The sequence below is a fragment of the Erinaceus europaeus genome, chromosome 12, assembly GCF_950295315.1.
Source record: "Erinaceus europaeus chromosome 12, mEriEur2.1, whole genome shotgun sequence".
In the NCBI taxonomy this organism is placed as follows: domain Eukaryota; kingdom Metazoa; phylum Chordata; class Mammalia; order Eulipotyphla; family Erinaceidae; genus Erinaceus; species Erinaceus europaeus.
The window spans coordinates 38,644,005-38,671,266 of NC_080173.1; the positions used below are offsets into that span (position 1 = coordinate 38,644,005).

General features: G+C 43.1%; 3 protein-coding genes across 4 annotated transcripts in view; 1 reads left to right on the forward strand and 2 right to left on the reverse strand.

Moving 5' to 3' along the window:
- ZSWIM7 (zinc finger SWIM-type containing 7) overlaps window positions 1-15,039 on the forward strand; it is a 31,236-nt gene extending 16,197 nt beyond the window's left edge. The window contains exons 4-6 of one of the 2 annotated variants that reach the window (XM_007526210.3): window positions 10,313-10,417; window positions 12,138-12,256; window positions 14,740-15,039. In XM_007526210.3, the coding sequence (XP_007526272.1) occupies window positions 10,313-10,417; window positions 12,138-12,254 (222 nt within the window). In that variant the 3' untranslated portion in view covers window positions 12,255-12,256; window positions 14,740-15,039. Of the gene's footprint in view, window positions 1-10,312; window positions 10,418-12,137; window positions 12,257-12,539; window positions 13,398-14,739 lie in introns of those variants that run through there. The other variant, XM_060203163.1, reaches the window with a different exon arrangement.
- ADORA2B (adenosine A2b receptor) overlaps window positions 13,881-27,262 on the reverse strand; it is a 34,243-nt gene continuing 20,861 nt past the window's right edge. The window contains 1 exon segment of the mRNA XM_007526169.3: window positions 13,881-14,827. Coding sequence (XP_007526231.2) covers window positions 14,164-14,827 — 664 coding nt within the window. The 3' untranslated portion in view covers window positions 13,881-14,163.
- Window positions 14,712-27,262, reverse strand: part of SPECC1 (sperm antigen with calponin homology and coiled-coil domains 1) — a 340,972-nt gene continuing 328,421 nt past the window's right edge. Inside the window, exon 15 of the mRNA XM_060203154.1 lies at window positions 14,712-14,827. Coding sequence (XP_060059137.1) covers window positions 14,822-14,827 — 6 coding nt within the window. The 3' untranslated portion in view covers window positions 14,712-14,821. The remainder of the gene's footprint in view (window positions 14,828-27,262) is intronic.

Here is a 27,262-nt window from a genome sequence, read left to right on the forward strand (position 1 = left end):
AACTTTAGTGATTTCTGACCTTCTGGTTGCTTTAGGGTTCCTTTGTTCTTCTTCGTCTAGGTCTTTAAGATGTGCAATCAGGCTGTTTATTTGTGCTTTTTCTTGTTTCCTAATGTGTGCTTGCATAGCTATGAACTTCCCTCTCAGTACTGCCTTAGGTGTGTCCCAGATATTTGGATAGCTTGTGTCTTCATTTTCATTGAAGTCTTGAAACATTTTGATTTCTTCCTTGATTTCCTCTTTGACCCAGAGGTTATTAAGAAGTGTACTGTTGAGCTTCCACATTTTGGGACAGTTACTAATCTTTTGTTGATTGTTAAGTGTTAGTTTAATTCCACTGTGGTCTGAGAAGATGCTTGGGATGATTTCAGTGCTCTTGAATTTGCTGATGCTGCCTTTGTGGCCTAACATATGGTCTATCCTTGAGAATGACCCATGTGGATTTGAGTAAAATGTGTATTCCAGTTTCTTGGGATGAATGGCTCTGAAAATGTCCAATAGTTCTAGTTTATCTCTCTCTTCATTTAGCTCCCTTATGTCTTTATTGATTTTCTGCCTGGATGATCTGTCAAGTTGAGAGAGTGGGGTGTTGAAGTCCTCTACTATGACTGTGTTGCTGTTAATATATTGCTGTAGCTCTTTCAGTAGACGTTTGATGTATTTAGATGGCTTCTCATTGGGTGCATAGATGTTAATAATTGTTAAGTCCTCTTGATTGACTGATCCTCTGAGCATTAAGTAGTGTCCATTCCTATCTTTTTTAATCTTATCTATTTTAAAGTCTATCATGTCAGATATAAGAATAGCTGTTCCTGCCCTTTTTTGTGGGCCATTGGCTTGTATGAGAGTTTTCCATCCTTTCACTTTAAGTCTGTGTTTGTCTTGTTGAGTTAGGTGGGTTTCCTGTAGACAGCATATTGTTGGGTTGTGTTTTCTGATCCATCTTCCTACTCTGTGTCTTTTAATAGGTGAATTCAGGCCATTGGCATTTATTGATATCAAAGATTGAAGATATTTTAACGCCATTCTTGTAGAGTTTGAGAGTGTTCTGATATATGACCTATTTTTGGTGGTCTGACTGTTTATAGAAGACCTTTCAGAACTTCTTTCAGGGCAGGCTTAGTGATAGTTTATTCCTTCAACTGTTGCTTGTCTGAGAAGGTTTTGATGCCTCCATCTAGTCTCAATGACAGTCTAGCAGGACATAGTATTCTTGGTTGAAAGCCTTTCTCATTGAGAACTCAATAGATATCTTGCCATTCTCTTCTGGCCTGGAGTGTTTGTATGGAGAAGTCTGCTGCTAATCTTATGGGTTTTCCTCTGTAGGTGACTCTTTGTTTTTCTCTTGCAGCCTTCACGATCCTTTCTTTATCCTTATTCCTTTCCATTCTAAATATGATGTGTCTTGGTGTCTTTAGGTCTGGGTTAATTCTGTTTGGGACCCTCTGGGCTTCTTGAATCTTTATGTCTTTGGTGTTGTCTAGACTAGAGAAATTTTCAGTTATTATGGCCTGGAGAATGCTTTCTTCCTCTCCTTCTCTTTCTTCCTCTGGTAAGCCAATAATGCGTATATTGTTTCTTTTGAAGTCATCCCATAGGACTCTGTTGTTGTTTTCAGCATCTCTTAATCTCTTTTTGAGATCTCTTACTTCTTTTTTAGTTGTCTCTAATTCATCCTCAATCTTGCTAATTCTGTTTTCAGCCTCATAGATTCTATTCTCTCTGCCCTCTACTGCTTTCTGGAGTTCATCTATTTTTTGCCCTGCTCTGATACTGTTTTAGCTTGTTCAGCTAGTTGCCTTCTTAGCTCAGCGATTTCAGCTTTCAGCTCTCTAATAACCATGAGATAATTAGAATTTTCTTCCATATTCTCATTTGTTTTCCTGCATTTCTGATTATAATTTTTTCAAATTCTTTACTCATTCCTGTTATTATTTCCTTAGCTAATGTTTGGATGTTGAACTCGTTGTTTTGTGCTTCACCCTCTGGAGGACTTTTAGCTGGACTCTTGTCCTGGTTCGAGTCTCCAATATTTTTTCTTGTTGTTTTAACCATTTTATATATTATGTTATGAGTTCCCTTTATCAGTACTTTTCAAATTATTGATTACTATTGCCTGGATTGACTTGTGTCTAAGTAATTTAATTAAAGGGTTTACCGTGGTGGAAGTTAACAGTTTTTTCAATCGCTGAGTTGGAGCTCAGTGGTATAAAAGCCCCCTTTTTTTTCTTCCCTGTAGGCTATGGGAGCCTGAGGGATTTTAAACTATCAATAGGCTTCTTAGCTTAATCACTGACTCCTGACCAAGAGATAAAGCAGGGTGTGGCAGAGATAATCCAGTGGTTATGCAAAGCGACTTTCACAGCCCCTCAGCTATGCCACCAAGGTATAGGTCTTCTCCTGAGTTTCCTGGTTAGATCTCTGTCCCCTGGTGTCCCTCCCTGTTGCTGCTTCAGATTCTGAGGGTAGTAGCAATGGAGACTCAGAGTTGCACTTGGTGAGTCTCTGGGGAGTCCTTTCCTCCCTTTAGCTGTCCCCTTGTTGTGGAGCAGACTGGAGGTGGTATCTCCACTGATAAACTGTTGAACTGTTAGCAGTCACTTAATCTCTCCTTAGGCCCCTCTCTCCTCTCTGTCACCAGCCACTCGTGTTTGTACTCACGGGTGATTTACTGGGTTCCTGTGGTCATTCTAGTCCTGTCTTGTTTTGGTCTGGGTGGTCTCCTTTGGTATTCCTAGTTGATCCGGGAGAGGAGAGGAGAGGAGAGGAGAGGAGAGGAGAGGAGAGGAGAGGAGAGGAGAGGAGAGGAGAGGAGAGGAGAGAGAAAGCTATCTGCTGCTTGTAGCTCCGCCTCCAGAAGTCAAATCTCATAAATCCCTGTATTTCTGATTATAATTCTTTCAAACTCTTTACTCACTCCTGTGATTATTTCCTTAGCTAATGTTTGGATGTTGAACTCGTTATTTTGTGCTTCACCCTTTGGTAGGCTTTTAGCTGGACTGTTGTCCTGGTTCATTTCTCCAATATTTCTTCTTGTTGGTTTACCCATTTTATATATTATGTTATGAGTTCCCTCTCTTAGTACTTTTCAAATTACTGATCACTATTTCCTGGATTGACTTGTGTCTAAGTAAGGTGATTAAAGGGTTCACAGTGGTGGAAGTTAAGTTCTTTCAATCGTATTTTAATCCCTGAGTTGGAGCTCAGTGATTTAAAAGCCTCTTTTTTTTTTTTTTTTCTTCTCTGTAGGCTATGGGAGCCTGAGGGCTTCTAATTGTAGGCTTCTTAACTTAATCACTGACTCCTAACCAAGAGATAAGGCAGGGTGTGGCAGAGATAGTCTGGTGGTTATGCAAAGAGACTTTCACAGCCCCACAGCTATGCCACCGAGGTATAGGTCTTCTCCTGAATTTCCTGGTTAGATCTCTGTCCCCCTGTGTCCCTCCCTGCCGCTGCTCTAGATTTTGAGGGCAGTAGCAATGGAGACTCAATTACAGTTCTGTCAAAACCTTTTTACTCTGGAATACCAGTTGGTGAAGCAGTCTCTATCTAAAACATAGTGCAACTCATAAGAGAGGAGACAGTACATGCCAATGTATTCATGTTTCTTTTTGACTACTCACATTTCACTGACTAGAGCAGGTCTCACGGTCATCCTGTATTTAATAAAGCAGGAATGCATAATCCTCTCTCAGAGAAAGGCAGTTAACATGGGGAGCAATAAATACAACTAACTGCTCTACTGCATCTTAGAGATAAAGATTAGTCATAAACTCAAACTTGATCCAAGGACCATCTAGGTAGGTCACTCTCCTTAGAACCTAGCCAAAACTGAAATAGATTTCCTCCAAGTCAGGGCCACACAAAAGAGCTGTGGGGAGGGGTGCAGTGATGTGCCTATAAATTGCACATATTACCATGCTCAAGGGCCCAGGTTCAAGTCTCTAAGTCCCCATCTGAATGGGGAAGCGAGAGCATGTGTGTGTGTGTGTGTGTGTGTGTGTGTGTGTGTGTTCTCTACCTATCCTGCTCCGCCACCCTTTTTTTTTTTTTTTTGGTCTCTGTTGAAAAGAAAAATCCACAGGTAAAAGAACCAACAGAAAACATCCCAGTATCCCGCTTAGAAACCTTGGCAGAGTGTAGCAAGCCTGCTGTCACCTTTTGGCACTGTCAGCACCATGGTAGACTCTGTAACAGAGCAGCTTGTGCTGTGCCCAGCTTGAAAAAAGATAAAAGGCTGAGTGCTGAGGTAGAAAGTTGTTCAGGCCTGGTAGGAATTGATGTGAAACTGGGTAAGTAGAAATAAACGTAACTCCCTGCCCTCCACAGAGCCTCAGTCTTGTTCTTTGTTACATGTAAGCTGTAACACAGAACTGTATTACTGACTTTTTTTCCTTAACACTGTCTCTATCATAAAAATAAATAAAGGAAAAAAGTGGCCACTGGGAGCAGCAGAGTTACTGTGTAGGCACTGAGTCCCACAAGAATCCTGGTTGGGGGGGGGTGAGGGGAAGCAACTTCTGGGGATAAATATTCCAGATTAGAGTAGGAAAATTAGGAGCAATTCCTGTAAGTTGAGGTCACTTTTAAAAATTTCTTTATTGGGGAATTAATGTGTTATGTTTGACAGTAAATACAATAGTTTGTACATGCATCACATTTCTCAGTTTTCCATATAACCCACTAGGTCCTCTGCCATCCTTTTTGGACCTGTACTCTCCCCCCCACCCACCCCAGAGTCTTTTACTTTGGTGCAATACGCCAATTCCAGTTCATGTTCTACTTGAGTTTTCTCTTCTGATCTTGTTTTCAATTTCTGCCTGAGAGTTGAAAAATTCATCTGTTTCTGACTTATTTCACTTAACATGAAGTTTTCAAGGTTCATCCAAGATCGGCTGAAAACGGTGAAGTCACCATTTTTTATAGCTGAGTAGTATTCCATTGTATATATATACCACAACTTGCTCGGCCACTCATCTGTTGTTGGACACCTGGGTTGCCTCCAGGTTTTGGCTATTACAAATGGTGCTGCCAAGAACATATGTGTACACAGATCTTTTTGGATGGGTGTGTTGGGTTTCTTAAGATATATCCCCAGGAGAGGGATTGCAGGATCATAGGGTAGGTCCGTTTCTAGCTTTCTGAGAGTTCTCCAGACTGTTCTCCACAGAGGTTGGACCAATTTACATTCCCACAAGCTGTGCAGGAGGGTTCCTTTGACCAGTGGAGGTCATTTTTTATTGAAGGATAAGGGAATTGAATTATATGATCCCTAAGGTCAGTTTCCAGTTGTAGACATTTCTAACTCAGATTTTCTCTTGATTATTGGGTTCATTAATTGTCCGCTGCTAGATAAAAAGCAAATTCAAAATTCTTTACAGTGTTTGCCTTGAGTGGGTAAATATTTACTTTTAATCTTAGCCAACTTTTGAAAGGGAACCTCTGTAGACTTTTTTCCCCCCATCCCTAAGAATGAATTTCTTCCCAAGCATTCATTTAGCATAGTGCAGAGAGTATTCTGATAGAGTGGAGCTCTACAGTAAGAGGGGGACCAGTGAGCCATTCAGGTCAATATAGAATGGTAGAAGCTTGTGCCTGCTTAATTTTAAATCTAGAAAGAAGGAATACAGGAGGTAACTAAAGAAGAAGAAATGGAGTTCTAGTCATTGTTTGTTTGTTTTTTAATATTTATTTAGTCCCTTTTGTTGCCCTTGTTGTTTTCATTGTTAAGTTTTAAGACTCAAGCAGAATAGGTCTGCTTCTCTCTCTCATCAGTGAGGGAACCAGAGCACCACCCTTGCAGATAGAGTGCTGGGGGTCAAACCTGGGACCTAAGAGTTCAGCCCTTCATCCACTATACCATCTCCCAGGCTACAAAGACAGTCTGCCTTAATGTGTTTCCTTCAGGTTTAAATAGTACAGACATGGGATATTGCTTGGCTACTACTGAGTGGTAGAGGTGATAGGTTTTTAAAACATTTCAGCATGTCCAAGATAGAGAATAGGCAAGATGGGATTTTCTATACTTTGTAACTGGATCTAGTTTTTTTTTAATTATTTTTTATTTGGGGGGGGGGCAGAGAAAAAGGAGCCAGAGCACTACTCCAGTACATGTTACATAGGGATTGAAGCAGGAACCTCAACCAGCTGAGACATCTCCCCAGCTAGGGGCTAAATTTGTTTGTTTATAGTCTTTTATCTGTATTTATTTATTGGCTAGAGACAGCCAGAAATTGAGAGGGAAGGGGGGATAGAGAGACAGAGAGACATCAGCAGCACTGCTTCACCACTCGTGAAATTTTCCCCTGAAGGTGGGAACCGGGGACTCGAACCCCTGGGTCCTTGTGCACTGTAACGTACGCTCAACTAGGTGTGCCACCACCCGGCCCTTATAGTCTTTTTCTTAAAGTTTTTTAAAATTTATTTTTATAGGACAGAGAGAAATTGAGAGAGAAGGATAGAGAGGAAGAGGCAGAGAGAAACTTGCAGCACTGCTTCACTTCTTGTGAAGCTTTCTCCCTGCAGGTTGGGGACTGGGAACTTGAACCTGGGTCCTTGTGTGTGGTAACATGTGCTCTAAAGCAGGTGTATCAGCACCTGGTCCTGGGCTAAATTTGTTCATGAACACAAGATAGAAAACCAGAGGATCAAAAAAAAAAAAGAAAGAAAGAAAACCAGAGGATCACTGTGTACATGGGATGCTGAACTCGGGACCTCATGCTCCCCAGTCCAGTGCCCTACTTAGTGTGCCACCTCCTGGACCCCAGGGGCTACATTTTTTAATAGGTATAGTAGGTATCTAATGCAATTATTAACCATTCTTAATCAGCTCCCAAGGAATTCTAGTACCTTGGTGGATTTAAAAAAAAAAAAAAAAGACAGTGATGGACTGGCAAAATAGCTCACTTGGATAGTACACTGCTTTGCCATGTGCAGGACCCAGGTTCCAGCTCAGCCCCCAGTGCACTCAAGGAAGCTTCAGGGCTGTGGTCTCTTAGACTCTTTCACTCTCTCTGTCTCTGCCTCCAACAAAAGCAAACAAAAAACTAGAATGGCACTGAGATATGATTCACTAGAAGTTTAACAACACAGAGAAGCATGAGCATTAAATCCTCCTCCCAAGACTTAACCTGTAGTTCTTTGTGGGTGAGAAAGAGATGGAGGGCTGAAATCTTTATTTTATTTTATTTTTTTTTAAGTCCTGACCTCATTTAGATTGCCATCTTAGAGCTGAAAGCTAATTTAAAAGTCCTGAGGCAAATTCCTAAGAGACAGTTCATTGTAAAGTAAATAAAACCCTGGGGATATTTCTGCTTCCCTTGGATACTAATCTTATGCTTCCAGTTTGGAAACCTCCAGGAATGAGGCGTTCAATTTCTATATTTAACGGTTGGTGGTAGAGAGACTTAAAACAAGTGATTTCTCCACTTGTCTAATCACACCCAGACCAAACTTTCCCTGTCCTGTATGTTTCCTTTTTGGTCCTGACTGCCACCATGCCTGTTTGTTCTTACACTGGGCCTCATCCCACCCTTTACTTATCTATATCCTCCTTCCATCCTGCTACATGAGTAGGCACATCTGGGCTTGCCTTGACCTCCCTCCTAGTAGCTGAGTCATCCCTTTTGCAAAATTCTTTGCTGTATTTATTCCCAATGCTGAATGCTTTTCTTCCCAGGAAGCAAATCCAGTGCATGCAGGACTTGTGCTCCACCACAGAGGCTCCTCCCCAACTCTCCAAAACGGATAAAGACCCATTATCTTTGAAGACCTTATCTGCCCCTTATCTGTTATCATGCCTTCTTTACATATGTGGCTCAAGTTTTAGAAATGTATGTGCATTCTATGAAATACCAAAGGTTAAGAATAAATACATGGGTGGTCCAGAAGGTGGCACAGTGATAGGGCCTTGGACTCTCAAGCATAAGGTCCTGAATTCGATCCCCAGCAGCACATGTGCCAGAGTGATGTCTGGTTCTTTCTCTCTCCTCCTATCTTCCTCATTAATAAATAAATAAAATGTTTTTTTAAAAAAAGAATAAACATGGGAGCAGGTGGTAGCCCAGCGGGTTAAGCACAGGTGGCACAAAGCACAAGGACTGGCTTAAGGATACCAGTTCAAGCCTCCGGCTCCCCACCTGCAGGGGAATCACTTTACAAGCGGTGAAGCAGGTCTGCAGGTGTCTGTCTTTCTCTCCCCCTCTCTGTCTTCCCCTCCTCTCTCCATCTCTCTCTGTCCTATCCAACACAACAAAATCAATAACAACAATTACAACAATAAAAAAGGCAACAAAAGGGAATAAATAATATTTTTTAAAAAGAAAGAATAAATACATTAGGTGCCACCAATTAGAGAGTGGACTGCTTTGCCATGTGCACAGCCCAGGTTTAAACCTGCCCCATCACATTGAAGGAAGCTTTGATACTGAGCTTTCTTTTTCTCTCTGCCTGCCTCTATAAAGAAAAAAGGTCAGGCTGTAGGTTTGAGTCCTCTCATGAGAACTCCATAGATGGTAAAGTGGTCTAAAATATCCTACCTTCTTTTTCTTTTTAAATTTTTATTTTTTAAATATTTATTTATTCCCTTTTTGTTGCCCTTGTTATTTTATTGTTGTAGTTGTTGTTGTTACTGATGTCGTCATTGTTGGATAGGACAGAGAGAAATGAAGAGAGGAGGGGAAGAGAAAGATAGACACCTGCAGACCTGCTTCACCGCCTGTGGAGCGACTTCCCTGTGGGTGGGGAGCCGGGGGCTTGAACTGGGATCCTTACGGTGGTCCTTGCACTTTGCGCCACCTGCGCTTAACCCGCTGCGCTACCGCCTGACTCCCCCTACCTTCTTTCTATCCACCCTCCTCTGAAATTGGGCCTGGAAGCCACTTTACAGTGCAAAGCTCTGAGTTCCTTGAGTTCACTTTAAACACACACACACACATACATAGATAGCATAATAGTTAGGCAAAAAGACTCATACTGGGGCAAGGTGGTGGTGCACACAGTTGAACACATACATTATCATGCACAAAAATGGGTTCAAGTCCCTAGTTCCCACTTCTTGAGTGGTGAAGCAATGTTACAAGTGTCTCTTTCTCTTCTTTATATCTCTCTTCCCTCTCAATTAGTTTCTGTCAAACACTCACAAAGCTTTTTATGCCTGAACCTCTGAAGCCTGAGGTTTAATCCCCTAAATGGCTATAAGCCAGAGCTGAGTAGTGCTCTGGTTAAAAAGGAAGACGAAGAAGAAGGAGGAGGGGGAGGGGGGGAGGAGGAAGGAGGAAGAGGAGGAGGAGGAGGAGAAGAAAGAGAAGAAGAGGAGGAGGAGGAATAAGAACAGGAAGAGGAGGAAAAGGAGGAGGAGAAGAAAGAGAAGAAGAAGGAGAAGGAGGAGGAGAAGAAGAAGAAGGAAGAAGAAGAAGAAAGAAGGAAGAAGAAGAAGAAGTAGAAATCTCACCACAGTACTGCTCCATCTTTGGAGCTTGCATATTCTGTACTGGAGAAGCTATCTCCTGGCTTCTCAACAATTTTATACTGTATCTCACTTTGGTCTAAATTGCATTTCCCTAGTGGCTGTATTGACCAACATTTGCTCATTTAAAAAATATATGTAATCATATACACATGATAAAGTATAGAAGAAAAGGTTGTTTTTCTTTCTTTCTTTCTTTCTTTTGCCTCCAGGGTTATTGCTGGGGCTCGGTGCCTGTACTACACATCCACTGCTCCTAGAGGCTTTTTTCCCCCTTTTATTGTCCTTGTTTTATCGTTGTGGTGATTATTATTGTTGTTGTTATTGATGTCATTGTTGTTGGATAGGACAGAAATGGAGAGAGATGGGAAAGACAGGGGGAGAGAAAGATAGACACCACAGACCTGCTTCACCACTTGTGAATCGACGCCCCCTGCAGGTGGGGAGCCAGGGGCTCAAACCAGGATCTTTACACCATTCCCTGTACTTGGCGCCATGTGCACATAACCCGCTGTGCTGCTGCCTGACCCCTCTTTCCTTTCTTTATACTCAATCCATGGAGTACACCCTCTGAATCAGTAGGCAGGGAAATAAGATGGCTTGTGTGGCTAGCCTACAATTCTTTCAGATTCATTGTATCAAGTCCTGAAAAGCAAAGCACCAAGACTGAGGTAAAAGTCTACACAGGAGTTAATTTTCCTTTTTTGTGTAAGCCACCACTGTAGTTCCTCCCAATGAAGTTTGCAAAGCAACTCAGTGTCATCAGGTAGATTAAGAAAGAAAAAAGGAAGAAAGTGGTTTTCCATTAGACCTTTTAGTCTGATCTGACCTGTCTGTCTTTTCTAGGTACTGGGAAGTTCTGGTAAGACATACATATGTTTGGCTTCTTGTCATTACTGCTCATGTCCTGCATTTGCATTCTCAGTGCTACGGAAAAGTGATAGCCTCCTGGTAAGAAGAAAGACTCCTCAGCGTGTGTCTTAAACTTGTAGAAAATGAAAAAAAAAACTTGTAGAAAATTAATTTTACTCTGGGAGACACACTACTAGGGTAATAGCATATTGAAACAAAAAGTAGCCTACTCTCCCAGACATTAATTAGTATGTCCCTTAAATTTGTCCTTTCAGAATGCAGTCATTTTTTTTAAGCCAAAATCTTAGGGAGGTGACAAGGTAATCCCAGAAATTGGCACAGAAGGATTAGGTGACCCAGTAAGTATGAACTAAGTGGGATGTTGACTTTGTACATCCTCAGCTCCAGACATGAGGTGTGTCTTTGCATTCCTCGCACCACAGTCTAGCACTGAGCCATGCTTGCCTGTCACATAGATCAGGAGGACACACTGGTGTCTGTGCCAATTTAACAGGAATCTGAAGCAAGCAGGACAAGATATACCCATAGACTCCTATTCCCCAGGGAAAAGCTCTGCCCTCCTGAGAGCAGGCAACTGTTTCTGCAGTCTTGCCAAAGAATATTTTAATATCCATCCCATTCTTCACCTCCCTTTTATACTGTTGGTTGGCCTTACAAATATCCTGGGAACTTGGTGGCACATGAGGTACTCCACTGTAAAAGAGAATGCACTCAGAACTGATGTGGCATAAGTTTATTTCACCTGTAAAATGAAAGGGGCACCTTCAAGGTCTAGATGTGTGCGTTCTGTGATCTAAGATCCAGCATCGATCACCCCACCCAGGGGTGTACACAGGCTGGTTTATGTGTGTTCTGTTTCCATCTCACCCTCCCTTGTCACCACCAGTAGTAAAAGGCAGTAGTTAAGGGAGTAGATCATAGACTGTAAACACACGGTTAAAATGGGGATAAAACTGTCCTCATGGGATAGCTGTCAGATTTAAACTTATGAGAATCACTTAGCAACATAATCTCTTTTTTTTTTTAAAGATTTTTTAATATTTATTTATTCCCTTTTATTGCCCTTGTTGTTTTATTGTTGTAGTTATTGATGTCATTGTTGTTGGATAGAACAGAGAGAAATGGAGAAAGGAGGGGAAGACAGACAGGTGGAGAGAAAGATAGACACCTGCTGACCTGCTTCACTGCTTGTGAAGCGACTCCCCTGCAGATAGGGAGCCAGGGGCTCGAACCGGGATCTTTTTTCTGGTCCTTGAGCTTTGTGCCACCTGTGCTTAACCTGCTGTGGACTCTGTAGCAACATAATCTCTTAAGGAATGTTACCCTTTTGTTCTTATGTGTTTTCTAAAGGCAAGGGGTTAAGATAATTTAGGACTAAGATGAAAGTTGTCATTATACTAGCTAGACCTCAACTATCTCTCATATAAGCAAATTAAGATGTCCTTTTTGACTTCTAGAAGGAATAAGTATGCAGTGAAGTAAATGCCCATCATATCTATGTCCCACTCTTTTCCTACTGATTGTAATTGTAATGAGAAGTCCTGGTTAGCCTGTCACCTTTTTTTCAGTGGTGGTGCTAAGGGCTTCACACACATGCAGTTCTGCCACACCTGGGCAAATCTGTTCATGCTCTTTAATCATATAAAATAAAGAGGAAGGTACAGTAACACTGATTCACCATCTATGGAGCTTCCCCCAGTGCTCCTATATGATACTAAGGCTCAAATCCAGGCTTTACCAGTGAGCTGATATCCCAGCCCCATCTTATTCTAATGAATTTGTATGTTTCATATTCTAGTGCAAACATCTCTTGGCAGTTTATCTTAGTCAAGTTATGAAGACCTGCCAACAGCTAAGTGTCTCTGACAAGCAACTGACTGATATCTTACTGATGGTGAAGAAACAAGATGTATAAAGGTAGGGATTGACCATTTTCGTTCAAGATAGATGTCCCTTCAAGAAACTCATTTAACCTGTCATGAAAGAGGGAGGAGATAGGTCTTCTAGGAAACTATTCTGCTACAGTATAAGATCAGAACAAAGATGTGGCTAAAAGCAGCAGAAATAAAAACTGAGGGACTGTGATTTTAGTAAACATCAAATATCTATGGTATCAGTACTAGATAGCTCAAGTAAGCTATATTTTTATAGTGGTATCTATAACAAGGGAAGTGTTGGTTTGCTCTGCATGTGTTTTGAGCTTTTTACCAAGCCAAAAGCAGGAAGGAACTAAAGAATCGTGTCTAGAAGGAAGCTAACAATGTGAAGGGATTCCAGTCTGAAGAAGAAAAGGCAAGTGTGAGATACCAAGAGGAGTACTAAAAGGGAGAGAAATGGGATTAAAGTGGGCCACGAGAGAACAAAGGAGGTAGATATTTTTGAAGTACAGAAATTCCCTGTTCTTAGGCTGAGAGTATGGATGGACCTGTTCCCTGTTCAGCAGGGAAGCAATTACAGAAGCCAGACCTTTCACCTTCTGCACCCCATGGTGACCATGGGTCCATACTCCCACAGGGTTAAAGAATAGGAAAGCTATCAGGGGAGGGGGTATTATACGGAGCTCTGCTAGTGAGAATTGTACCCCTCTTATCCTATGGTCTTGTCAGTGTTTCTATTTTATAAATAATAAATTAAAATATTTTTTTTAAATAAAAAAATCTCCTGAAAAAAAAGTCCCTGTTCTTGCTGGGATACTGCAGAGGAGTTAAAGCTGTAGACTGGTGAGCTACATGACTTTACAGCCTGGGGAACCCCTTAAGCATAAGGTGCTAGTGAAAAGACCACAGTTACTACAGTGTTCTTCGGCTTACTGAGCCTTATTACACTGAGGTATGGCACAACTTATCAAGACTTTTTCTACTACTTGAGCTGAGCATAAACATTTTTTTATTTTTAATTTTTTTTAATTATTTTTTTATATTTTTTATATTTTTATTTTCCCTTCTGTTGCCCTTGTCTTTTATTATTATTGTTGTTATTGATGCCGTTGCTGTTAGATAGGACAGAGAGAAATGGAGAGAGGAGGGAACACAGAGAGGGAGAGAAAGACACCTGCAGACCTGCTTCACCGCCTGTGAAGCAACAGGTAGGGAGCCGGGGGCTTGAACCGGGATCCTTATGCCAGTCCTGCTTTGCATCATGTGCGCTTAACCTGCTGTGCTACCGCCCAACTCCCAGGTGTAAACATTTTTTCTTCAGCATCCTTTGGGATAGAGAAGGTAGGTGCAGCTCTATATGACAAGTCAACACAGCACCCTAGGCATGTTGCTTTTTTTTTTTGTTTTATTTCACCTAATATAAACATAATTGTATAATTGCACTTAGTCCAATTTTCACACTTTAGTGTTCTAGCAGCTTAGCCAAATTTGAACTCTTAAGAGAAATGAAATTCACTAATTTGCAGAAGATGAGGGTAGGGTCTGACAGAAGATTTTGTTTCTTTAGTTTCTTCCTCTAGGGCAGTTGTCTGTATATGGAGAAGAATGTCATCAAAATTGTTGTCTAATATTCATCCTACTTAAGAACTTAATGAGAGTTGCCATTTTCCTGACTGAAGACATACATTTTTATTTTTTAAATTGCCTATGTTAAAAAAATATTTGTATAATATATCACAATGCTTCACAGTAAAGTAGATTCTATCATTTTCTGCCATGGTTCAGACTCTTCAGAAAATAAGTCTTTTACAGTCCATCCATATAGTAAGAAGAGGCAGTTCATGTGCTCATGGTGTATACTTTCTTTCACACTAAGAATCATCCAGTGATGTCCTGTCTCTTTGTTTCTTGTCAACTTGTGCCTTCTCAGAAAGGCCAGAGCCTGGGTCATAGGCCAACACTGAGGGCAGGCTGCACACCTGCCTACCCATTGCCACTCTTAAAGACATCTGTCTGGCAGAGGACATACCTGGAGATGATTTTGTGGAAAGTATAGCGGAAGTCTTGGTTCCTGTAGGCATACACAATGGGATTGACAACAGAGTTGGCATGTGACAGGAGAATAGCCATGTACACTGCCCACTTGGGTTTATCATCAGCCTTATCTAATTTAAAATGAGTGACACAGTTGATGGCATGTAAAGGCAGCCAACAAAGAGCAAAAATCCCAACGATCATGGCCAGGGACTTGGCTGCATGGATTTCCCGCTGCAGAACTGTCCTTGAATGATCCATTAGCTCAGTGTGCTGAAGCTGCTGGCAGGCCACCATGAAGATCTTGATGTAGATCACCAGCATGATGAGAAGTGGGGGCAGGACACACCCAAAGAAGTTGAAGTATACCATGTAGCTCATGGGAACAACATTCTCAAAAAGACAGGTCACAAGACAGCAGCTTTCGTTGGTGGTTCCATTTAAGGGCTCTGTGCAGTTTTTGACATTGCTTCTTTTGTTCCACCCCAGGAATGGAGTCAGTCCAATGCCAAAAGCAAGGACCCACAGGGCAACAATGACTCTTCTTGCTCGGGTTCCAGTGACCAAACTCTTATACCTGTGGAAGAGAGCATGATCTGTTAACATTATCAGATCACAGTACTCTGCAATCAAAGCTCAAGGACCACACGTCTAGGGTTCAGGCTTTTACCCACAGCACTAAAGACAAGCAAAGAAGGGTAAATAACTTTGCTTTAATAAACTCAGCATTATGATTTTTTATACTAACATTGGTTGACAGTATAATAAAATTTTAGAAGTATAGTGTCACACCTATATGTATGTATATGACTCCCCACACTTGCTTTTCTTGATTTTGGTGGAGCCGGGTGATTTCAACACTCCTGGGCCTGACTATATACCTTAGCTGGTGAGCTCTCTCTCCAGCTCTGATCTTCCTTAGTTTATGAACTCACTTCTTTTTTTTTTTAACTTTTTTAAAAAAATTTTTTATATTTATTTTCCTTTTTGTTGCCCTTGTTTTTTCATTGCTGTTGTAGTTATTATTGTTGTTGTTACTGATGTCATTGTTGTTGGATAGGACAGAGAGAAATGGAGAGAGGAGGGGAAGATAGGGAGAGAAAGACACCTGCAGACCTGCTTCACTGCCTGTGAAGCGACTCCATGCAGGTGAGGAGCCGGGGGCTTGAACCGTGCTGGGGCTCATGTGGAGTGGCTCCTACCGGGGGTGGGGGGGGGTGAGCCTCCAACTCTTCCTCACCAGCTCTAGTGGCTGTGTGAATTAGAAAGAGGGATCGGGAGATATTCTGGTACAAACATCTGTTTATTTGGAGATGGGTACAGGCTTTTATACTGAGTTAAACAAAGAACATTTTTCACATATGTCAAAATTACAGGTTTCTTAAAGGTCAGCTTGCCCCCATGGTAGGGGGTTGGTATGACAAGAATTGATGAGATACATAAAAGTCAAGACAACTAGTTTCCATGATGCAGGCAAGTTAATTATCCAAAGGAATTTGAGAAAAGAATAGGGGTTAAACCAGTAAGGTGAGGTAGAGAAGAAGAAAAACAAAACTTGATGTAAATCACAGATATCAAAGGGCACAAGGAAATAGAATATGGGGTCCCACTGCCGGGTACTGGCAGGGGTGTATGATAGAGTATGTTCTCCTATATGAGCAAAAGGTGAAGTTATAGTGGATGTGTGAACTTTGAATGACTATGGTGAACTTTGAGTGAATCCTCAGGCAGGCAGCCATTTGGCCTGCTTGCAGGGGGAACTAAGTATGAGAGGCTTGTAGGCTTTCTGTGAACTTGAGAGACTAACAAGGAGAAACTGAGTCTGGGAGACTTTTCCCTCTTGGCTCATCTCTATAAGGAGAGAGGTTAACAAGTGGCGTGTCTTTCCAGACCTCCATCCTAAGCTCTACCAAGCTTTCACATAGTCCCACAGAACCAGGATCGTTACACGGGTCCTTGTGCTTTGCACCACATGGATTTAAGCCGCTGCGCTACCGCCCGACTCCCTCTCACTTCTTTATAGTGACAAACCATGATCAATAAGTCGTGATTTTTACTGACACTTGTCTTTGAGTCTAAGTGTTTTCCACATAAGGCAGTGCTCTAGGTGGTTATTGTAGACTAATGGGCAAAATGCACAGGCACCCTTATAAAGGAATTACAGATAATAAAAACCAGAAGCAAGTAAATTATACAGGATGTTGGGAGATATATGTAGTGTGACAAAAAAAAGAGTAAAAGGGATGGCACACCAGGTTAAGCACACATAGTAGGAAGCACAAGGATCCCAGTTTGAGCCCCCGGCTCCCCACTTGTGGGGGGCAGGGTCACTTCACAAGTGGTGAAGCAGGTCTGCAGGTGTCTTTCTGTCTATCTTTCTCTTCCCTCTCAATTTCTCTCTGTCCTATCAAAAAAAAAAAATGGCCACAGGAGCAATGGATTCTTAGTGAAGGCACTGAGCCCCAGCAATAACCCTGGAGGAAAATAAAATAAAATAAAAACAATAAGAAAGACCAGAACTGGCAAGGACTGTAGTTTAAAAGAAGTCCATCAACAAAGGCCTCATTGATAAGGTGACACTTAACCAAAGAACCTGAGAAAGTGAAATCAGAGACCCTGGCAGCACTACTTGGTGGCTCTGGACAAGAACCCTGCTAGTCTCTACTGATATATACTAGCTGATGCTGTGCCTTGGGCATGTGGGAGAATTTAAACTATGAGGAGGTTAACTGAAATCTTGCTTCACAACTGACAGCAACTAAGGAACAGGCGGTGGCACACCTGGCTGAGTGCACACACTACCATAACTGATGGCAGTCCCTAGCCTCACTCTGCTGCTTCTTTTGGCAGCTCAATTGCAAGATCTTACTACAGATGTCCAGTTAAGTACAACAGATCTCTGAACTTTTTTTGGCCATCTATTTCCAGCCCTTTCTGCTTCCTACTTCCATCAGGACTGTAAAGTCTTTCCTTAAAAAATGTTGTTCCAAGCTGAGAAGATAGCTTAATTGGTAGATCAGTGGACTTTCATGCCTGAGGTTCCTGGTTTGATCTCATGTACTATGGTGGTGCTCTGGCTTTTCTCATATGTACTTAGTGGAAGTTTATTTTTTAAATTTTTTATTTATTTTCCCTTTTGTTGCCCTTGTTTTTTTATTGTGGTTGTAGTTATTATTGCTGTTGTTATTGATGTCATTGTGGATAGAACAGAGAGAAATGGAGAGGGGGGAAGACAGAGAGGGGGAGAGAAAGATAGACACCTGCAGACCTGCTTCACCACCTGTGAAGCGACTCCCCTGCAGGTATGGAGCTGGGGGCTCGAACCGGAATCCTTAAGCTGGTCCTTGCGCTTCACGCCATGTGCACTTAACCCGCTGTGCTACTGCCCAACTCCCAATTTTTTTTTTTCTAAGTGTTATTCCTGGCTTCACCAGAGTTTTGAAGAATGCTATCCAAAAAAGCAAGCACTTAGGATTACAGTACTTTAGACCCTTGAGCCATGCCTGGGGGTTGAATTATATTTGGTATGATTAAGATTACATTCGTGCTCTTGTTGGTAATGGTCTAGAGTGGATAAGTGAGGCACAACGACCACAAGTCTATTAGCAGACTTCCAAGAAAGACTTGGCTGTTATTATTATTGACTATTATTATTATTATTTTAATACAGCACTAGAGAGTGAACCCAGGACCTTGTTTTTAATTTATTTTAGGGTAAAAGACCAGAATGCTGCTCAGCTTGACCAGAATGCTCACTGCTCAGCTCTGTGCTTGGGCATGAAAGTTAGAACTACAATGCTATTGTACCAGCCCAAACTCAAGACCTTGTAATAAGTGGATGAGCAATCTTCTCAGCTCAGTTTTTATTTTTGGAGAGGGGTGAGAAGATAAAATACCACAGCACTGCTCCACCATCCTTAACGCTCCCCCAGTACTGTTCAAGGTACTTCGATGTGTTACCAGAACTCAAACACAGGGCCTCGTGCAGTGAGGCTGACACTCTACCATGTGAACTATTTCCTGGCCCAAGAGTTTAGTTATTGATAACAGGAAAGAGACCCACAGGGAGAGTGCTTGCCCATCCCTCGCTGCTCTTAAAGGAGGCCTTGATACTTACAACTGCTGCTGCCATCGTCTAGCCACAGGAACATCAAGACAAGTGCAGCAGCAAAACAGGAAAGAGCCCAGATCTTTTGATAGCATTTATGATCCACTACAACCCTAGAACCATCCTGGCTCCCTATGCTTGTTTTGAGAGAGAATTAAATGTGGCAGTTGCATAAACCATATTACCTGTAGCCAAAAGTACACTCATACAGACTAGAAGGATCTTTTTTTGTTTGTTTAATTGCCATCAGGTTTATCACTGGGCTCAGTGCCTGTACGTCTAATCCGATACTCAAAGTGGCCACCCCCCACCTCCCCATCCCCCAATATGGTAGGACAGAGAGAAATTGGGAAGGGGAAGCTTACCCCCTGCAGGTGGGGAGTGGGAACTTGAGCCCAGGTCCTTGCACATGATACTGTGTGTGCTCAACTAGGTGCACTTTCATTATCTTTTTTAATCCAACCTCTTATTGTATAAAGGAGAAAACAAGCATACCAAAGTCTTGAAAGACCAAAGTTAAATCTTAGGAGCCTGTGCTACTTGGTGTTTTTGAGGGCTGTGCTAAAGCATGCCCTACAGGCGGAGGTCTGACAAGGTGTGACTTCCCATGGGGGGAAAAGAAAGGAATCCACTGCACCTCAACTCTCACATCTGCTGTACCACTTTCACAAAATAACCTTAGACAAAGAAGGCTCTCCATGGAGGAAGCAGCTAGTGGCCTCTTTCCTTTTTCAGCCCCACCATACCCCATTTCTTCTCTTGTGTCATTCCTTTATGTTTTGCTCAGCCCTGGAAACATAGTCACAGCTCTGAGATTATGAACTAATGGGAGAGATGAAACAAACAATATAAAAATATTATTTGAGTTTGGACAAGCCAAAATTGGAGGAGGGTAAAGAGTCTGTGAGATCCAGGACACAACTCCTCAACTGTACAGAAGGAAGAAAAGCAATGGAGGGTAGCAAGGAAGGAACTACTGGATAGTGAGAAGATGGGCAGAAACCTCTCTGAAAACTGCTATTACCTCATTCAAGTTGCCTAAGGGGACAGGGGACGTGCTAGAAAAATACAGGACAGCCTCTGATTCTAAGAGTGGCATGGCTTTTATTGCTGACAAGATGCAGGCTGAATACAGAGTTGGAGACCCAGGGTTTTCTGTCTAATAGTAGCCTTCTAGCCACAGAACCAAATGCTAAGTATCAGATACACATCTTTTTCACCTCCAGGTTATCACTGGGGCTCAGTGCCAGCACTATGAATCCTCTACTCCTGACAGTTTTTTTTTTTAATTGGATAGGATAGATAGATGTTGAAAGGGGAGGGGGAGATAGTGGGGAGAAAGACAGTTGCAGACCTGCTTTGCCGCTCCTGAAGCGTCCCCCTACCACACACAGGTGGAGGAGCAGGGGCTTGAACCCAGATCCCTCCCATGGGGCCTTGCGCTTCATATTATGTGCACTTAACTGAGTGTGCCTCCACCAGGCCCCTGACATATGTCTTTAGAACACCCTCCTCCCCCCTCCAGCTTTATAGAACATACTAGTGACACAGAACCCCTGCTATCTTAAGTGCCTCTTCTGGGAGGCACTCAGCAACGTGGCTTACAGACCACATGTAAGCCCTGGCTCCTGAGGTGAAAGCTATTGTCTCCAGTTTACAGGTGTGGAAGCTGAGGTTCACAGAGGCTGACAAACCCAGCCGTGCCTGACTCTGCTCAGGAATGACAGCCCCTCACCACGCCAGTCCACCCCATTTATTGCTCAGCTGTGCGCCCACTATGGGTTAGCTGCTTCATTTTTTTAAGTTCTTTAATTTGTGTGTGTGTGTGTCTGTGTGTGTGTGCTATTTTATTGGGATACTAATAGTTTATTTTTTATTTGTTATTAATAATATGCTATAAGATTGTAAGATTACAATGTATAGTTCCACACTACACCCACCAAAGCTCTGTATCCCCACCATCTCACCTCTTAAAGATAGCTACCATAGTTCTCACAAGTCTTAAGTTTGCTTGCTTCTATTTTGTTTGGGTTTTTTTTTTCAAGTTCATATAAATCAGATCTCTAGATTCCATATATGAGTGAAACCATCTGGTAGTTATCTTTCATCTCTTTACTTATTTTGCTAAGCATAATCTCCTCCAGTTCCATCCATCTTGCCCCAGAGGACACAGTATCATCTTTTTTTTTTTTATCACAGAGTAATATTCCATGGAATGAATGAATAAATATATATATATTTGCCTCCAGAATTATTACTGGGGCTCAGTGCTGGCACTATGAATCCACTGCTCCTGGAGGCCATTTTTTTCCATTTTATTGGATAGGACAGAGAGAAATTTCAAGAAGAGGGGGATATAGGGAAAGAAAAAGACATCTGCAGGGGCCAGGTGGTGGCGCACGTGTTAAAATGCTCAGGGACCTGGGTTCGAGCCCCCGGTCCCCACCTGCAGGGAGAAAACTTTACGAGTGGTGAAGCAGGGCTGCAGGTGTCTCTCTGTCTCTCTCCCTCTCTATCACCCCCCCCTCCTCTTAATTTCTGGCTGTCTCTATCCAATAAAGAAAGAAATTAAAAAGAAAGAAAGTAAAAGACACCTGCAGACCTACTTCACCTCTTGTGAAGTGACCCCCCCCTACAGGTGGAGAGCCTGCATCTGTTGATGGGCATTTAGGCTGCTTCCCCCTCTTTAGCTATTGTGAATAGTGCAGTTATGAACATAGGGGTGCATATGTCCCTTCAAATTAAGTGTTTTAGTGTCCACTGGATAAATGCCTAAGAGTGATATTGCTGGATCATAAGGTAATTCCATTTTTATTTGTTTAAGGACTGCCTCGCTTTCTTACACACTTTCCAGGGGTGCCTGCCAGCACCAAGGAACCCACATGCAGAAGCTCACACCTGGAATGTGCAGGCTCACTGCTACCCTTTTGGTACAGAGTCCATACAGACAGCAAAGAGGGACAGGCAATTTCCTTATTCTGTTGCCAGAACTTGTTGGAGCAGAGAGGGCTCCCAAAACAGGACTCTCATCCCTGGAGCTCCAGCTACACAGCAGCAGAACAGTGTCCACACAGATGCTATAGGAAATAGGCAAGTGTTTCAGGCCAGAAGGTGGCACGGTGGATGAAGCTCCAGACTTAAATGCATGAGGTCTTGAGTTTAATCTCCAGTTGACTCAAGTGATGCTCTGTCCTCCCTAGCCCCCACATGTTGAAAAGGAGGGTGGGGGCAGTCCTTGTGCACATGTCCCTACACAGAGCAGGATGCTGGATGCAATGGCTTCTGGGGTCTTGGCATCTCACAAAATCTGCAGGACCCTTCTGCCATGTCCTCACACCACCCACTGCCAGCTGTGCCTGCCCCTCCCCCAGCCCCACCCCTTGTTTGCAGGCTCCAGGCTTTGTAGCTTGTGCACCATCAGCTCTCAGCACATACTCATGTGTGCCCCCAAACCATTCCTTAAATCCAGAGACCTGTCCTTTCACACAACTGACCCTGTCTCTACACTGCCCTGGACAGCGTGGAGCCAGTGGTGAGGACAAGGAAGAACATCTGACCCAAGCACAGCAGAATTAAACAGCAGGCAGTGTGAAGTGAGCAGAGGAGACACAGGCAGCCTTATTATTCCAAGTAAGTAGGAACAGCTCCAGCTTTTGCAAGCCCACACAAAAGAGGTGTTCTGGGAACTCCAAGCTCTAGGGAGTGGTTATGCCCCACTGCTGTGTGCAGAACTATGCCTTCTAAGGGAACCCAGTCGCCTTCTAAGGGACTCATTAGCTGAGAAGATTGATAGAAGGCCAATCAGATGGAGGGAATCAATTGTGTAGTGAAAGGATATTGCCAAGCACAGCACTGTATGTGCTGGCCTATTTCTGGGGCAGCATCTTTCCCTCCTCTGGCTCTGCAGCCCTCCTCTTGCATTAGTTGCCAAAGGCAGCTACCACAGGCAGGGACAGTAAGCCATCCCAGCCAGGCCCTAGATGGAGCTTGCACTCAGCTTGCACTCCCCGCAAATGAGTGGGGGTAGCACTGGCTACAGAGACTTAACACAGAATGTGTACAAAAATACTTTCTGAACACAATTGTACAGAATTCTGCCATTGCCTCCAAAAGTGGATTATTATCTAGGGTCTTCTTCTTTTTTTTTAATACTTTATTTATTGATGAAAAAGATAGGAAGAGAGAGAGAAAGAGCCAGACATCACTCTGGTACATGTGCTGCTGGGGATTGAAGTTAGGACTTCATGCTTAAGAATCCAGCGTTTTATCCACTGTGCCATCTCCCTGACCACGGGCCTTATTTCTTTTTATTCTCTCTTGCTCCTAAATTTCATCCCTCTGTAAATACAGACTGGCCTCAACTAACAGTGAGATCAACTCCCAGTAGCTTCACTGTACGTTCAGAATAGAACTGAAAGTGCTGGCAGCAGTGCTCCAAGTGCGGACTGCTCACCCTGAGGCTGTGTGACTGCTAATCCCGGAAAAGACTACAATTCACTGTCTTCAGTAAGCTCTCTATTGAAGTGAACATTGCTTTTGCTGAAAATCAGGAACCAGGGGACTAGGTGGTGGCGCACCTGGCTAAACACACACATTACCATATGCAAGGACCTGGGGTTTTAAGCCCCCCACTCCCCACTGAGGAAGCTTCATGAGTGGTGAAGCAGGTTTGCAGGTGTTTCTCATTATCTGCGTCTGTCTCTCTCAGTTTTTATTTATAAAAAGGAAGCACTGACAAAACCCTCTCTTTTTAATTGCCACCAGTATTATTGCTAGAGCTCAGTGCAGGCACTACAAATCTACTGCTCCCAGCGGCCATTTTTTTTCTTCTTTTTTTTTCCTTTCCAGTTTTATCTTAATTAGGACAGAGACTGGGAGATAGAGGCAGAGAAAGACACCTGCAGACATGCTTCACCACTTGTAAAGTGGACCCCCTGCAGGTGGGGAGCAGGGGCTTGAACCAGGGTCCTTGTACTAAGTATTATGTGTGCTTAACCAGGTATGTCACTACCTGGCCCCCTTCTCCCCCCCTCCAACTCTCAATTTTTCTTTGTCCTATACAATAAAATAGGGGAAAATGGCTGTAGGAGCAGTGGATTAATATTGCCAGCATGAAGCCTCAGTGATAGCCCTAGTGGCAGTAAAAAAAAAAAGAAAATCAGGGATTATATATACAAGCATTTCTGCTTTGTGCCACATACACAAAATCACAAAACCTCAACTTCCCTAAAACTATGAGGGTGGGGTTAGGATAGACCCTTTAAGAAGTTTTAACTAGAGCACTAGCAAAAGTAGCCTGGCCATCCCATAAAGGCTCACATTTGCAACAGTGGATATTTAAAAATGCACCCCTTGGGGGTCGGGCAGTAGCGCAGCAGGTTAAGCACACGTGGCACAGAGTAAGATCCTGGTTTGAGACCCCAGCTCCCCACCTGTGGGAGAGTTGCTTCACAGGTGGTAAAGCAGGTCTGCAGGTGTCTTTCTCTTCCCCTCCTCTCTCCATTTCTCTCTGTCCTATCAACAATGACATCAGTAACAACAACAATAAAACAAGGGCAACAAAAGGGAAAATAAATATTTTTTTAAAATGCACCCGAAAGTGTCTAATGGAAACCTTGGCAAAAATTTAACTGGTGCAGGACTGAGAGGTCTTAACACGGTGCAGAGGGAAGGGGGGTCCTGTTAAGTTGGGGTAGCGGACAGTGTGGCTTCCCACAGCCCAGACCAACAGGCTGGGTGTCGCTATCAGAAGAAGGAGGTATTAGTAAGTTTATTTACTGCCCTTAATGTTGGGAGCCCACATGGACTTCCCCCCATGGCAAGGTTTTTCCTCTCTCGCTGAGGTCTGCAGTACTGGCTCTTCCACTCCTTCACCCCCTTTCCTGGCAACAGCATAACCATGTTGTCAGGAGTTCAGCATTCTTTCCTGTCACACACTGGTTCTGGTTACAAATTTGCAGAGGAGCAAAGCAGCCTTCGAGAACCTCCCACCCAAGGTTCCCCCACATTTTTCATACAGCCACACTTTCTGTATCTTCCCTTCAAATCATGACTGCCTTAGTGGCAGAGACTGACTATCTGGTTCTTAACTGCATTCAAAACAGCAAACACTGGCTTCAAGGGAAGGGAGTAGACTCTGACTCTCAATAAATATATATTCAGCAGCCATATGAGAACTCTATACAAGGCATAGGGTGTGTGAGCATTTCCCTAGCATCACACAAGACAGTATTTATTCACCAGAGGAAGATTTGAATGCCAAGAGGTTACTTCCTACTTGAGACTCTGAACTCCTTCAGATGAAGTAAGAGCTCCTGAAAGAGCCACTGCCTAAAACCACTTGCGAGAAGGAAAGATGTCCTTGTCTTGCCTTCAAAAAGTACTCTTTCAGGCCCGTATTAAAATATGCTGCAGATACCAAAGTAAAAGACTCTGGGGTGGGTGGGTGGGGAGAATACAGATCCATGAAGGATGATAAATGACATAGTGGGGGTTGTATTGTTAAATGGGAAACTGGGGAATGTTATGCATGTACAAACTATTATATTTACTGTTGAATGTAAAACATAGAAAAAAAATTTGTTAAAATTAAAAAAAAAAGTGGACTAGAGGGGGCCAGCCAGTGGTGTACCTGGTTAACAGCACATATTGGGGGTCGGGCGGTGGCACAGTGGGTTAAGCGCATGTGGTGCAAAGCGCAGGGACCGGCATAAGGATCCCAGTTCGAGCCCCTGGCTCCCCACCTGCAGGGAAGTCGCTTCATAGGCAGTGAAACAGGTCTGCAGGTGTCTGTCTTTCTCTCCCCCTCTGTCTTCCCTGCTTTCTCCATTTCTCTCTGTCCTGTCCAAAAAAAAAAAATGCTGCAGATAGCATGGTAGCTATCAGAAGCTTTGACCTCCATTATACATCAGAAGGTCTATGATGCGCTGCCTATTTCTAATATGAGCTTGGACAGGCCTTGTTTGGCTGCTGTCTTCCAGGTTTCTTCACTGCAATTGCTTCCCCTCTGTAATTAGGAGGATCTGAGACTTTGTAAATATTTTTTGCTCTGCACACTTTCACGAAGGAGTTTAGCCTCTATTGATGTAGTCTTGCCAAAGCAAGTTATTACAGTAACAGTTGCCAAAGGATGATTTGCTTACTCAGTCACTCCTACTCTTTAATTAGGTGGCATTCCACTACAGTTCGGAGCTCTTCCAGTTCATTAAAAAAAAAAAAAAAAATCTTAACTCTGTGGGCCTGGGAAATGGCTCAATGAATAAAACAGGTGTGAGGTCGTAAGTTCAGTTCCCAGCATCCGATGTGTGAGAATGATGCTCTAGTTTTCTCTATCTTGCATATCAATACATAAGCCTTCAAAAATAAGTTCAAGAGAGTCGGGAGGTAGCACAGCGGGTTAAATGCACGTGGCGCGAAGCACAAGGACTGGGCTTAAGGGTCCCAGTTTGAGCCCCCATCTCCCCACCTGCAGGGAGGTCGCTTCATGAGCAGTCTCTCTCTCCCCCTCTCTGTCTTCCCTCTTCTCTCCATTTCTCTCTGTCCTATCCAACAACATCAACAACTACAACAACAAGGGCAACAAATGGAAAAATAAATAATAAAAAAATAATAAGTTTAAGATTTTTTTCATCTAGCTTTTTCCATTTCAGGGACCTTTTAAAAGTGATATGCCAGATATCATGAGCACTCCTGCCCAAATCCTGATTTTGCATACCGTGCTTCACTGAAATAGCTGATTCAAAGCTAGAAAGTATAATGTGAACTTGCAAAATCTGTGTCAGAAAGCAAGGGAGCACTAGTACCGATGGTAAAGCTCAAACAGAAGTTTCTCATTGGTGAAATCATCAGAATGGATATAACATAGGGATTATAAAATACTGATATTAAAAACAAGTAAACATAGCTGAGGAGGTAGCTCAGTGGTAAAGCACTCCTTGCTGCATGTAGCTGCAGCACATACACAAATAATCAAGAACAGGGAAAGGGGGAGTTCTTTATAGGAGAATGTCAACTGATAAGGTGGAGGGGGGGTCATATAGGAAAGTTTCACTAGCAATAACAGTCAGGCAAGAACCCTCCGTGGCTCAGTGCTAGGACAAGAAAGGTGGCTCAGTGGTAGGACACATGCCTCGAATGCATGAGGCTCTGGGTTCCATCTCAAGCCACATGAAAGCAGGAAGAACTCCATGGGGGTGGGGTGGTGGTGAGGCAGGCAGTAGTGCACCACGTTAAGAGCACGTAGTACAAGAACAAGGATCCCAGCTTGAGCCTCCAGTTCCCCACTTGCGGGGAGGATTGAGGGGGAAGGATCACCTCACAGGCAGTGAAGCAAGTCTGCAGGTGTTTCTCTCCCTCTCTGTCTTCCCCTACCCTCTCAATTTCTCTGTCTTACCCAATAAAATGGGGGAAAATTCAACCACTACCCCTAGCCCCTCCCCCAATCTCTTTCCCTGTCTTAGGAGAAAAAAAATGGGTTGAGGGATGGCTCAGCTGTAATACACAAGCACAAGACACTGGGTTCAGTCTTTGACATCTCATTCGAAAAGTGAGTCGCTGGGGGAAAAAAAAAAACGTGTTTACAGTGGCCAGCACTGACAGACTTCTATTTATCTGAAAAAGCTGGGCCAGAGTGGTGAAGCCCTGCCAGTGGCAAGAAAGAAAGAAAAGAAAGCGAGCTCCCATATTTGGGAGCTACTCTCTGCCCTGATCCAGCTTTCTAGTCCTAGTCTCAACTCTGACACCATCTTCCTAGACAATACTTTCAGCCTACCTGCATGTTAGCTTATCAGGGTCAGGCAAAACTAGTGAAGTTGGGAGTCAGGCAGTAGTGCAGCTGGTTAAGTGCACGTGGCACAAAGCGCAAGGACCAGGTAACGATCCCGGTTTGAGCCCCAGGCTCCCCAC